The following is a 12,124-nucleotide window of genomic DNA, read 5'->3' as shown; positions in this document are numbered from 1 at the left end:
AAACCCTTACAGTCCCTCCAAGCCCTGTGCAGGTGTTGTTATCTACCTGAAAACAGTCACCTAAATCTTTGTGTTGGGATATTTGTGTGGTTGCTGCCACTGCAGACAGGGAGGGGCTTTTAGGGAATACAGTTGTGTTCCAGTGGAAGTCACAGGCTGTGCAAACATTTGTAAGGATTAGAGCTGTTGCTTATGCCTTAAACACTGCATTTGTCTACATTTCATACATTGATCTTACAGAATGGGGAAGAAAAAAAAAGACATCATGCAGTGCTACAGCACAAGTTATACGAATAAATAAAGACTTCTGTGACTAGGTGTGTCCAACTACAAAGGTCACTTAGGAGTGGATGTTTTTTTCTTCAAAGTTATCCTTGTAATAAATGTAAAGCCAATTCCAAATTAATAAATGATTTTATTAATTAAAAAAAATCAATGAACAGAATTTCTGGTAAGCCAACAATCAAAGAATCAGTGTCGAGTCCCAGGATCAACACTGGGTGAACCTTAGCTGCGGCTTCTATCGCACCGTAGCTCCCCCTGTTCACACCTTCGGTTCTGTGAGTCCTGTTTATATACAGGTTTTTTTTAGCGGGACAGAGCATTACTTCATACTCTCTTTGTCTCTTCAGTTTTTCTTCATATTCATGTAGATTCATCCTCGCCATCCGGTCGGTTGAATAGTTCTTCTGAGGGGAGATGAATATTAAATACGACTTCTGGGAATAGCGCATTGAGATGCGCGTCCCCGATGGCGGAGCAAGGTCCATTTCGGTGGTAAGGGTTGGGTCGTTCGCAGTCCCATCTCCGGAGAAGAGCCATCTTCCTCGGACCTTCTCTCCTTTCTCTTGTAAATTCGGTCGTTCCCCAGTTCCCGGCAGAGTCGTTTTTTGATTCCCGAATCTTTCTACCCCAGTCTCGAATAATTTTTACCACTTATTTTAAAGGGCACAACTTAATTTATATTAGACATTCATTATAAACACAAATTATCCCACATCATTTATCACATCCTGTTCAAGGTGTAATATCCTGTTTTGTTTCTGCAGCCCTTATTATTGAAAGTTAATGTTCAAAATCCATGGATCTGATACCCTCCCAGTGCACATAAGAAATAGAACTGAAAAACATCGGAGCAAGGGGATAGTACTGAATACACAGAAAGGACAAAAGTAGTATTACACTCAAAGTACTGTTTTTGCATCACTCTGGTTTTTGAAGTGCTTACATTATCAGGTTTCTGTGTGTGTGTGTGTGTGTGTGTGTGCACGTGTGACATTCCATCAAAGGAGGAAATAGGATGCCTAACTTTTAGTGCAGAAAATTGGTGATAAAATAACACACAAGCTGTGGGGCTGATAGCATCTCTGTAATCTTGTACTTAATCTGCTGTCCCTAAGAAAATCTACTGCCTTTCCCGTTCTATGCTGCCCAGGCTGCACACAAGAATTAATGGGCCTGCGTTAACCTACGCCTCTATGACAACCCCTGAAGTTAAACGTTTGCACCTTACTTTTTACAAATCTGTGCCTAAGCAGCGCTGCCCACCCAACCGGGAAATCCCAAACCCCACTCGCGGTGTCCTGCTGCTCGCCCCTTTCCCGGAGGGTTGCAGGCGCGGCTGGCCGCAGCCGCGCTCCGGGCGGGAGCAGGTGCACGGCAGCGCACGCCCGGCGCTGTGCCGGGGCGGGGACCGGAGCCAGCGGCGGCCCGGGGCGAGGCGCTCCCGCCCCGATGCGGAGCAGCCACGTGGAACCGCGGCTCCCGCGGCGGCCACTTCCTGCTCCGCATCACCCCGGCCGCTGCGCCCGGCGGGGAGGCGAGCGCGCAGCCCGCAGCGTAGCGGGGCGGCGCGGGGGAGGGAGAATAAAAGAGGGGGGAGGAAGAAAAAAAAAAAAGAGAGAAAGTTTGTACGTGCGGCGGCGGCGAGAGGACAGCTTCCGCAGGCGGGCGGCTGCCGGAGAGCAGCAGCGGCCGGGGGAGGCGGGGAAGCGGCGGCGGGGCCGTGCCGTGCGGTGCCGCGGGGGGCGGAAGGCGGCCGGTGCGCGGGGCCGGGCGCTGCGTGCGCGGCGGCGGGAGGCAGAGGGCGGGCGGGAGGATGCGGCTGAAGCTGGGCTTCCTGCTGCGCGCCGTGCTACTGGCGGGCAGCTTCTTGGGGCTGCTGCTGCTCTGGTCCTCGCTGTCGCCCCGTGCCGAGGAGCCGGATCTCCCGGGACGGACGCGGGTGAGTGAGCGACCGCGCCGGGCGGCGGGGCGGGCGCGACGGAGCGGGTGGCGGGGCCGCCGCCCGGGATGTGACCGGCGGCGGCGGCTGCGGGCGGGCGGGGGGCGGTTGCCCGGGCTGCGGCCTGCGGATCCTTGCAGGCCCGAGAGAGGAGTTCGGAGCGCCGAGGCCGGCCCCATCCGGCCCCCGGAGCCGGCGTCCCTGCCCGGGCAGCGGCGCGCCCTGGGGCTGCCCGCGGCGGGGCCCGGGGGCGCTGTGTTCTGAGGAGGCCCGGCGGCCGAGGTCCGGCCCGCCCGCCCCAGCCGGCTCGGGGCCGCCGCATCCCCCCCGCCCGCCGGAGCGCGCCGCCGGTGTCCGCCGCCGGAGCGCGCCGCCGGTGTCCGCCGCCGGAGCGCGCCGCCGGTGTCCGCCGCCGGAGCGCGCCGCCAGTGTCCGCCGCCGGCGCGGTGGTGCGGGCAGCGATCCGCCCGGGCCCTCCCCTCCCCTCCCCTCCCCGGGACCTCCCTGCCGCCCGTGCCGCGGGCACCCGGAACGCGTGGGATCGTCTTCCCTTTGGGGGTTTCCCATCCCTAAATAACCGCGCCGGTGTCCCCTGCGTAAGTATCCTGCAAAGGTCCCCCAGAGCTTCAACAAAGGGTGCAGGTGTTCCCTCGCCAACTCACCTAGCTGCCGCGGATCGGCTTCCCGACGCTTTAGTAACCAAAGGGCAGGTTTGGCCAAGGAAAAGCAGCAGATCGGGTAATTTAAGAGCAGCGTCCCGAAAGCCAAAAGGCGCTGGATTTACCCAGCTGGTGGTGCAGGTCTCCCATGCCGAAATGGTGGGAGCACAGGTGATATGCGAGGTGGGCAGCGCTTCAGCTGGCTTCCAGAAATGCTTCAGGAGGTCAGGCGAACAAATCTGCAGCATGACTCTTGCCATGGCCTTGTATTAGTCAGGTGAAAATAATCTGACCCTTTGACACCAGGGTCTTAGAAGGAGTCAAAGTAATTCTTCTGTTTTCACCAGATGTTTTAGAGCTCAGGAACATAACTGGACTTAAGGAGATCTGCTTGAACTAAGATTAGCCAAGTTTAAAATAATCTTGGTAAAGTCATAAAATTTTCCAGTGATTATCTTAAAAAGGGATCTTTTATTATGTGTTCACTAATGATCTTGGACCTCTCTAGCAGGCTGCTTTGGATAATCGTGTAAGGCAAGTGAGTTGACAGAACTCCTGTTTTTGAAAACTGGAAATTACTTTGGGCTCCTTCAGCAGATGTTCTGTCTTCTGAAGCTGTTACAGTTTGCTGTATCTTGGCAGTTACTGCTGAGATAATAGGCCATAGCGGTTTTTTTGAAGATAAGCAGTTTATTAAGTGGTGAAGTTTCTGTAATCTGTTCTACACACAACGTGGGATTTTCTGTGTGTGGAAAAATCTTCAGGAATTTATTTGTATACCTCTGAAGAAAATGTCAGGCAGTAGACATTTTACATCAAAACCAGTCAAAGTACTTTTCCTGCTCAGGAAAGGACTGTGATTCAGTGACAGTCTCGGGGAAAAAAATTGTGGTTACATTGCTGTGTAGGGCAGTGATCACCTTCAGATTCTTATTCTGAGGTGACCACTGAAGTATTGTAGCCCTGGTGTGTGTGCTGTATCAACTTCCTCAGGTGCTGTAATGCATCATGCTGTCCTTTGTCATGAGCCTAAAGGCTTTTGCTCAGAGACTTTTGAGCTGAACCCTTGTATCCACTTCCATTCATATGTGAGGTCTAACTCAGAAGTCTTTTTTAGCTGGTTTGTGTACCAGTAAAGGAATTGCAAGAGTTTTTACAGCCCTGCCCCTGATAAAGCAGCATTCTGTCTTGATTACCTGGTCTTGACCTGAGGAGGAAATATCCATGACAGCCATCTCAGGAAATAATTCAGTCTTTGTTGCAAACAAATACAATTATATTAAGTAAACACTGTCAAAGATGAAATCTAAACAGACTATCTGATTCATTAGCTACATCAGCTGTTTACTTGCCATTGTGATATATATGAGAGTAACACATGCTGCTTCATCATTTTCTGAGAAACATTATTGTTCTTACTAAATTCGTGTTTTGGATTGGAGTGCTTTCCACTTCAGAAGCTGCTCAGGTAAGGGATATGAGTTAAACAATAATGACTGTGTTTCCTACTAGCTGTGCTCTGGCATATTACTGGGAAGCTGTCAGAGCCCAGGAATATGTCCAGAGGTTAGGGCCTGCATACCCTGCCTTGTGTTAGGAGAGGCAGAGCTGACCCCCTGAGCTGAGCTTGTATCTTGGAGTGTGCTCCCTGAGCCACCCGGGAGCAGCATGTGCCTTGGTACAGCTTCAGCATAAGGAAGTAGGAGTTTAATCTTAGCTGCTTCTCAGAAATGCAATGGTGTGCTCGTTGTTCAGTCATGGAAATGTGTGTGTTTGCTCTGTTGTCAGTTGCTCAAAAGTTTGTTAAGTTAAAGATGACAGATAAATCTTGCTGTACAACGCCCTCCTCCCTTTCCTTGCGCTAAAAGCTCTAACCAACAAATATGAAATTCCTTGTCAGACAGTACCAGCTTAAAATAGAATTTAGCTTTTTAAGCTAACTTCAGGTGGCACCCTTTTCCTCTCTGCATTGTAACCCTGGGCACTTTTTAATAACACCAAAGCATTAACAATGCAAAGATGAAAAGATTTCCTGTGCTGTTCTTTTTTTATGTTTATAACCTTCAATGTTTTCCTGCTCACAGCAGCAGACAATAGGTAATCCAGAAGATCTCTTAGTGTTATAAATATGTACTATTAAAAAAAATCCTTTCAAATATTGTATTGCCTTGTTTTTGTTTTTTGGTTTTTTTACTGATTTAAAAGATTTCAGGGGTCTTTTGGAAAGTAAAAATGATTAATGAACAGAGAGTTTTCAAAACAAAAATGAAAGTGGAGAAGTGGCTGTTTAGGAAGGAAATGAAAACAAAGTGGTAATAACAGTAATACAGATAGCTGGAGATAATGCCTTTCTTTCCAATAGAAGACTCTCACTGACGCATATGCAGAAGTTGGGAAGACAGAACTGTTCTCTGGGTAACCTCACTTGAAACTTCCTCCAAGAATCCATTTGAGGAAAAAGTGCTTGTGGGATTTGGAGTGAGAGATTAAGTATTCATTTGCATTATCAGAAATAGCTAAAGACAATAAACTAACTCTGATCCTTAAGAACTTTCAGTTTCCAATCTAAATCAAATTGAAACAGTGAGAATATATTAAGGTCTGTTCTCAGAGTCTTAAGTGCATGTCTGCTTTTGTGTAGGTAGGGATATGTACTATCTGATAGTAAGGATTGCAAGGCTACCAAATATTTAGGCAGGTACTCTGTGGCTGTGAGAAAAAATTAGGTAGAATCATTGATTTGATTACCATGTTGTGTCTTTTGGATGCTTTCTGATACTTTCTGGTCTTCTGGATCAAGGGGTCACAGTTCTTGAGCCAGCAGGAAATGATTGAGGATCATAGCATCACAGAATATGCTGAGGTGGAAGGGAGCCATCAGGATCATCAATTCCAGCTCCTGGCCCTGTGCAGGACACCTCAGGAGTCACACTATGTGCCAATCACACCACTGAGGCCATTCATCGTAACAAGATTGCTGTTGGGATCCCAGCTACAGTATTTGTTGTTCTCCAGTGAGATGTGTTGCTAATAATCAGCCTCAGAGGTACAGCCTTAAAGCTGCTGTTGTCAAGGAGTAGGTAGTACAGCAGGCAGAACCAATGGACTAAAACAGTAAAGAAAGATTTGTCACTGAAAAGTCGAAAGTTTATTTAAGGAGAAAATGTACTGTAGGTCAACTTTAACTCTCTGAATCTGACCAATTACAAATGACCCTATTCATTTGTCTATGTGAAGGACAGTAAGGGTGTCCAGTGTGTTCCAAGGGTCCAGCGGGAGAATAGTAAGGTAGTAAAAGATATGCTGGAAGTGTGTGCCTGACCTTGCACAAGGCAGAAATGCAGTGATGAGATTGCTAAACCCACAAAATAAATTCTGTAGTCTGTCCTGTTCACAGGTGTAATGAGGAGAACTTCCTGAAAAATTTGGCACAGGCTGCTTGGCCTTATATCTGGGAACCTGGTGCTTCAGATTTGAAGCAGTACATTACATTCAGAATTTCCATAGCCACTACACCTGAGCCACCAATGGACTTGTCATATATTGATGGCATTTAATTTTCTGCGTCTGTAAGTGACATGATTGTACTGGGATTTCGTTTAGGTCTTATTTGTTTATCAATAGTTCTGACTTTCTGGACTGTGTTGCAAGGGTTTTTTCCAGGTGTGCATGAGTAGTTGGACAACAGCTGTCCCCTTCCTCCTACCACCCCTGAAAGCGTGCATGTCTTGGGTACCACTTGTGCTTAACAGGAGCTTGTGAGGCTTAGACACCCTTAGACATTTATACTCCCATCTCCTTGCCAGGACTGCTAACTGTCCATGCTGCCAGGTGTCACGGCAGCCATGCCAGAGTGAGGGAAGAGTGGTTGCCCTTGGATAGGGACAGGAGGCTTTGCTGAGTGCCCTGGTCAGGTGGCAATTCTAACACATCCCTCTGGTTCAGGAAACCACATGATGATCTTGCAGCTGGGGCTGTAGGCCTTCACCAACTGCCAAGTTTAAACATTACAATTCCCACATGGCCAATAGAAGGTGGAGAATTTATGATGTGGAGGCAGAAGCTTTAGAAAAAAAAAGAAATAAAAGCTGAATGGACATTTTCTGAGCTTTCTGGTAACACTCCTCCCTCATCTTAAGAACTGCTAATATCCTGTATACCTTGATTGTCACTGAGATCTTAATGACAAGTTGCAGACTGAACTTGAAGTGTTATTGTGGTTTAAATTCGATTCTTTGTGTGGAAATCCCAGAGGAAATTGTTCACTTTCCCTTAAGGAATAAGTGTGCTTGGAACAGAAAATGAGACATAGGAATTTGCAGTTGATATCATTACTGGAAGAAAGGCAGGAATTGAAATAAGATAAAAAATCTGATGTAAAAGGGACAGTGGTGTTCAGTAGTGAAGGCATTCAAGTTTTCTGAACTTGGTAAAAATGCGATGCATGGTGGTACATAAGTGATTAAATGACAAAATAATCTCTCTCCAATTGCTTTGTATAGTTATCTATACATTGGTCACTTTTTAAGCTGGTTTGCCTTTCTGTAATTGAGTGACACCAACACAAAGGACACTGCATCAATTCTGCAACTCTGGCGTTATCTGACAGCTGAACACAATCATTCATCACCTGGATTTGAAAAGCTCTATACAGGTGCAGGGCTAGACATAACCCCACTGCCTTCTGCAATGAGAGCTGTAATGTCACTGTTCTTGTGTGACATTCACCAGAAGTTAACACCTTAGCAGACTTTTCATGCTCAACAAGTTTAGTTTGAAGACTGCGCAGTGAGGTAATGAGCTTACTGTAGGCAAGGTACCGCTCTTGTAGAAAGCAACCATCACATCTTACAGTAATCTTTTGTGTTGCTAGCAACAATAATAGGCAAAATGTTTTGAGAAATTAAATGATAATTTTTCTAATATGTGCTTTTATCTAAATTTGCTTTGTAAAAGCTTGTGAAAATCTATCACCCTTGGGAGAGTATAAAAACCCCAATCCCTATCATATTAAAAGGGAAATCATTTGACAAGTGCTTCCAGTTATGTTGCAGAATCAATGACCACAGAGCAAATAATGTGAAGAAATGGGCAAAAAAGAAAGCCTATATGATACCTACAATTTATTATACATACATAAATTGTATTAAAATTTTCTTGAACTCTCTTATCATTCAAAAACCCTTGTATTAAATTAGGTAAAGAACTCATTATCTCAAGACTGTTAATTATGTATACGTCTACGCCTCTTTAAAGCGCAGTTTTTCACCATTTTTAGGTATGTGACAAGATTCCTTTTGTCTTATTTCAGCCCTAAGTGTTATCATTTGTGAATAATGTAAAAGAACAGAACAGCTGAAAAATCAAAGATCTTAAGCTAAGACTGGCAGTTGCTTTTCAAGAATCCCATTGCAGGAGAAGAGGGATCTAGAGTATCCAGGGAACGTTTGGCGGATCCTCAGCATAGGATGAAAGATGACTCTGCACACTTAGGTGAGATCATGCAACAAAAACGAAGCAGTTATGTATTTTTTGGGGCTCACACAGGTAAAACTATTCATCTGTTGCAGTACCTAATGAATAAACTGAGTAACACCACAGAAACTGGGATCAACACCATGGACTGGGTAGGCTGTAATTTGTGTTTTTTGGGGAAAAAAACAAGTGGTAATTTGTGCTGCTTAAGGGCCAAATAGTGGGGCATTGAAAACAGCATGTAATGAATTCCTCTTTTAAATAAAATTCTAGGTAATAGTTAACTCTCAATTTTAAAGCTGGTGAATATGGACGACTAAGCAGAAGTAGTAGAAATTCTGATGCCAGTAAATTTTGTTATTGCAAAAGACTCATTGGGTCATCAGGAGGACAGCATTATCCAGAAGTAGATACGTAGATTTTTCTCCACATGGCCAAACAGCATTCACCTTCCCTAACCCAAGCTCAGCAGAGTTAAAATTGCTTGTATTGAGCTGGCGTTCTCTAATTGAAAATGACAATGTCTTTGTCCTATTTTTGTCAGATATTAAATCAGCATTACGGGAGACTGCCAAGTGGAAATAGGGCAGGATAAGCTATTACATCAATAGGTTTGACTTTTACCTTGGGTGGGGGGAGGGGGGCTGGGAAGATGCTTTTTACAGTAACTAGGCCGTATAATCTGAGAAGACTAAGTCTGGCAACAGTTACATTCATTTACTAGATTTACTCTGTAAGTATGGAAAACAAATGTCTGTTCTGGATGATCAGTTTAAAATTAGCAACATAGAATCACAGATTATTCTAAGTTGGAAGGGACACACAAGGATGATTGAGTCCAACTCCAAGTCCTGCACAGCACTATCCCAGAGAGTCACACCACATGCCCTTTGGAGTGTTGTCCAAACTCTTCTTGAGTTGTCAGGCTTGGTGGTGTGACCACTTCCCTGGGGAGCCTGTTCCAGTGCCCAAACCACCCTATGGGTGAAGAACCTTTTCCTGATACCAACCTAAACCTCCCTTGACACAGCATCAGGCCATTCCCTCGGGTCCTGTCACTGTCACCACAGAGAAGAGATCAGTGCCTGCCCTTCCTCTTCCCCTCATGAGGAAGTTGCAGATTGCAATGAGGTCTCCCCTCAGTCTCCTCCAGGCTGAACAGACCAAGTGACCTCAGCTGCTCCTCATACGGCTTCCCCTCCAGACCTTTCACCACTTTTATCACTGTCCTTTGGATCTTCTCTAATAGTTTAATGTCTTTCTTGTGTTTCAGTGCCCAAAACTAGACACAATATTCAAGGTGAGGCCACGCCAGTGCAGAGCAGAGCAGAGCGGAACAGTCCCCTCCCTTGCCCTTGGTGTGCCTGATGCTCCCCAGGACATCATTGAATACATATAGTGCAAGGAGCTCTGTGCTGCTGCAGTTGGAGCTGCAGGTTGAGCTCTGGGTGGCAGAGGTACCCCAGGCAACAGGCTGTGAACTTCAATCCTGTGTGTAACAAAGAGCCTGGGGACCAGGTGACAGGACATGGGGAGGCATGGCAGGAAGCTGTACATACATCCAGGTTTGCCCCAGCCAGATGCTTTTTCAGCTGTGGGATGGATGTGTTGTCCAGATGGATACTGAGAGATGGTATCAAAAGCTTTAGTGAAATCCTAAAAGACTGCATTGACTGGCTTCCCTTGATCAACTATTTGTGTTACCTTGTCATGAAAGGAAATCAGATTTGGCAAGCAGGGTTTCCCCTCATGAAGTCGTGCTGGCTGTGACCAATGACTGTGTTGTCTTTCAGGTGTTATTCAATACCTCCCAGAATAATCTCCACAACTTTACCAGTCACTGAAATGAGACTGACAGGCCTGTAGTTTCTAGGGTCCCCCTTCTTGCCCTTTTTTCAAAATTGGAACATTATTAACCAACTTCCGGTCAACTGGGATATCTACAGATTCCCAAGACCTTTCAAAAATCACCCAAAGAGGCCTTGTGATGACACATTCAGGTCTTTAAGTTATTCTTGGATGAATCCCATCCGGCCCCATAAATTTATATGGATCCAGCTGGAGCAGCAGATTCCTTAGAACTTCAGAGTCAACTCTGAGTTTAGCATTTTCACAGCCAGGGTAGTCCATCACTGGTGTTGAAGACAGAGGCAAAGAAAGCATTAAACATCTCCACCCTGTCAGTATCCCTGGCTCTGAGGTGACCATCCTCATCCTGTAACAGGCAGATGTCATTTCTGCACTGCCTTTTGACAATTTATTTTAAAGAAATGATTTTATTGTCCCCCACAGTTCTGGTCAGCTTCAATTCTAATTGAGCTCATGCTGGTCAAAAGGCCACCTCCTCCATCAGTTTTCTTTAATATTTTTGTGAAGCAAAGGTAATTTATGTTGCTTGAATCTGTCTTTAGCAGTCCACCTCTGCCTCACAGTGCATTAGGTTAGAGACAGTTTTGACGAGTGAGGTTCCCCCCCCCCCCCCATTACTAAGTGCAATGCTCAAGTGGTGTGTTGAGGAAGGAAGATGTGCCCAATAAAGGGGAGTAGTTAGCAGCCGGCAGCATGCATGTTCTCACAACCTGTGCTACTGTTTAGGCTTGGATTTGGGGGTTTTCTGGCTTTTCACTTAATACAGTTTGTAGAAGAAAAAATTAAACTCAGTGGGTTTCTATAAACTTAAACGGTTTATGATTGTGCTTTATGGTAGATTAGGATTTATCAGTTTAATTGTAGCCTCTTCCTCTGTGAAGGAGCTTGTGGGGAAGATATGGGCTTTTGTGGAAAAAGAGTATTTCGTTGTTATTAGCTGTGCAAAGATATGGAGGAGAAAGCTGATACTTGTATTCTACCTTGGTTTTTCAAATAAACATCCTTATTGTGCTCCCCTTGCTTGGGATCAAATAATTTTGAAATGTTTGCTTGGTCATTGGAATATCGTTTGAATTGGCAGGTCTGAAATTGGAAAAAACCCAAAACAGTGTGAGCTGGTTTTGAAATAGGTTGGTGCTTTCCTTCCAGGTGCATTTTATAGCACAAAATTCCTGTTTTCTGAAAACCCATGGGAATTTATTCCCACGTGGGAATAAAATACTTTTCTTACCAGGCTGCATACAGACATTATTACTGAAACAAAAATGGCTACTTTTGTAATTAAGAGATGATGCTTTAAAAAGAATTGTATTAATCAGGAATTAAGCATGCTTCTCCCTGCATAAGCATGCCTCTTTGCAGGAGAACAAATTGCTCTTTTATTTTTTCTCTCTCTTATAATAAACTAATTGCTTGCTGCTCTGTGGTGGCCTGTACTTCTTTTAAGTTTCTCTTATTGTGTCTTCTTGAATCCCTCATTCTAATCCTTGGCTGTGGTAACATTTTTTAGTACTGCTCTTGCTTTCCTAGGCTACAGTGTATTTTCCTTTGATTTCCTTGTGGAACGTTCAGTTGCAAATAGCAGCAGTCAGCACTGACGTGTGAACTTCTGAGCAGCAGGAGAGAATTGAAGGAAGGTATAAGGTAAAAACAGTGTATCGATTTAAGTGCTGTTTACTTGTGGAAAACTTGCTTTACAGGTGACAGTCTCAAAATGTAATTGTTAATGAAATTACAGCAGGAGCAGATGGCGATCAGCCCACAAAGTTTCGTACTTATTTTTGTTGTCTTTTAAGAAATTTGCAATGAAAATAGCTCAACAAGAACTGTTCTGTCTTGAGTTGATCTTTTTAATAAGGCTGAAAGGTATTATTTTAAATACTGTGTTTTAAGAAAA

At 45.2% G+C, this 12,124-nt stretch overlaps 1 protein-coding gene across 3 annotated transcripts in view; it reads left to right on the top strand.

Annotated features, from left to right (window-relative positions):
* Positions 1–428: 428 nt before the first annotated feature.
* Positions 429–12,124, top strand: part of GALNT7 (polypeptide N-acetylgalactosaminyltransferase 7) — a 94,775-nt gene continuing 83,079 nt past the window's right edge. For 2 of the 3 annotated variants that reach the window (XR_010083726.1, XM_063424301.1), the window contains exon 1: positions 431–2,224. Coding sequence is in view for 2 of the 3 variants with exons in the window: in XM_063424301.1 (XP_063280371.1) it covers positions 2,099–2,224 (126 nt within the window). In the remaining variant the exon portion in view is untranslated. Of the gene's footprint in view, positions 2,225–12,124 lie in introns of all 3 variants that reach the window. The other variant, XM_063424302.1, reaches the window with a different exon arrangement.

The sequence above is a fragment of the Prinia subflava genome (assembly GCF_021018805.1).
Source record: "Prinia subflava isolate CZ2003 ecotype Zambia chromosome W unlocalized genomic scaffold, Cam_Psub_1.2 scaffold_2cwr_NEW, whole genome shotgun sequence".
In the NCBI taxonomy this organism is placed as follows: Eukaryota; Metazoa; Chordata; class Aves; order Passeriformes; family Cisticolidae; genus Prinia; species Prinia subflava.
Note: the sequence above shows the minus strand (reverse complement) of the source record. Positions and strands in the feature narration are given on the sequence as shown.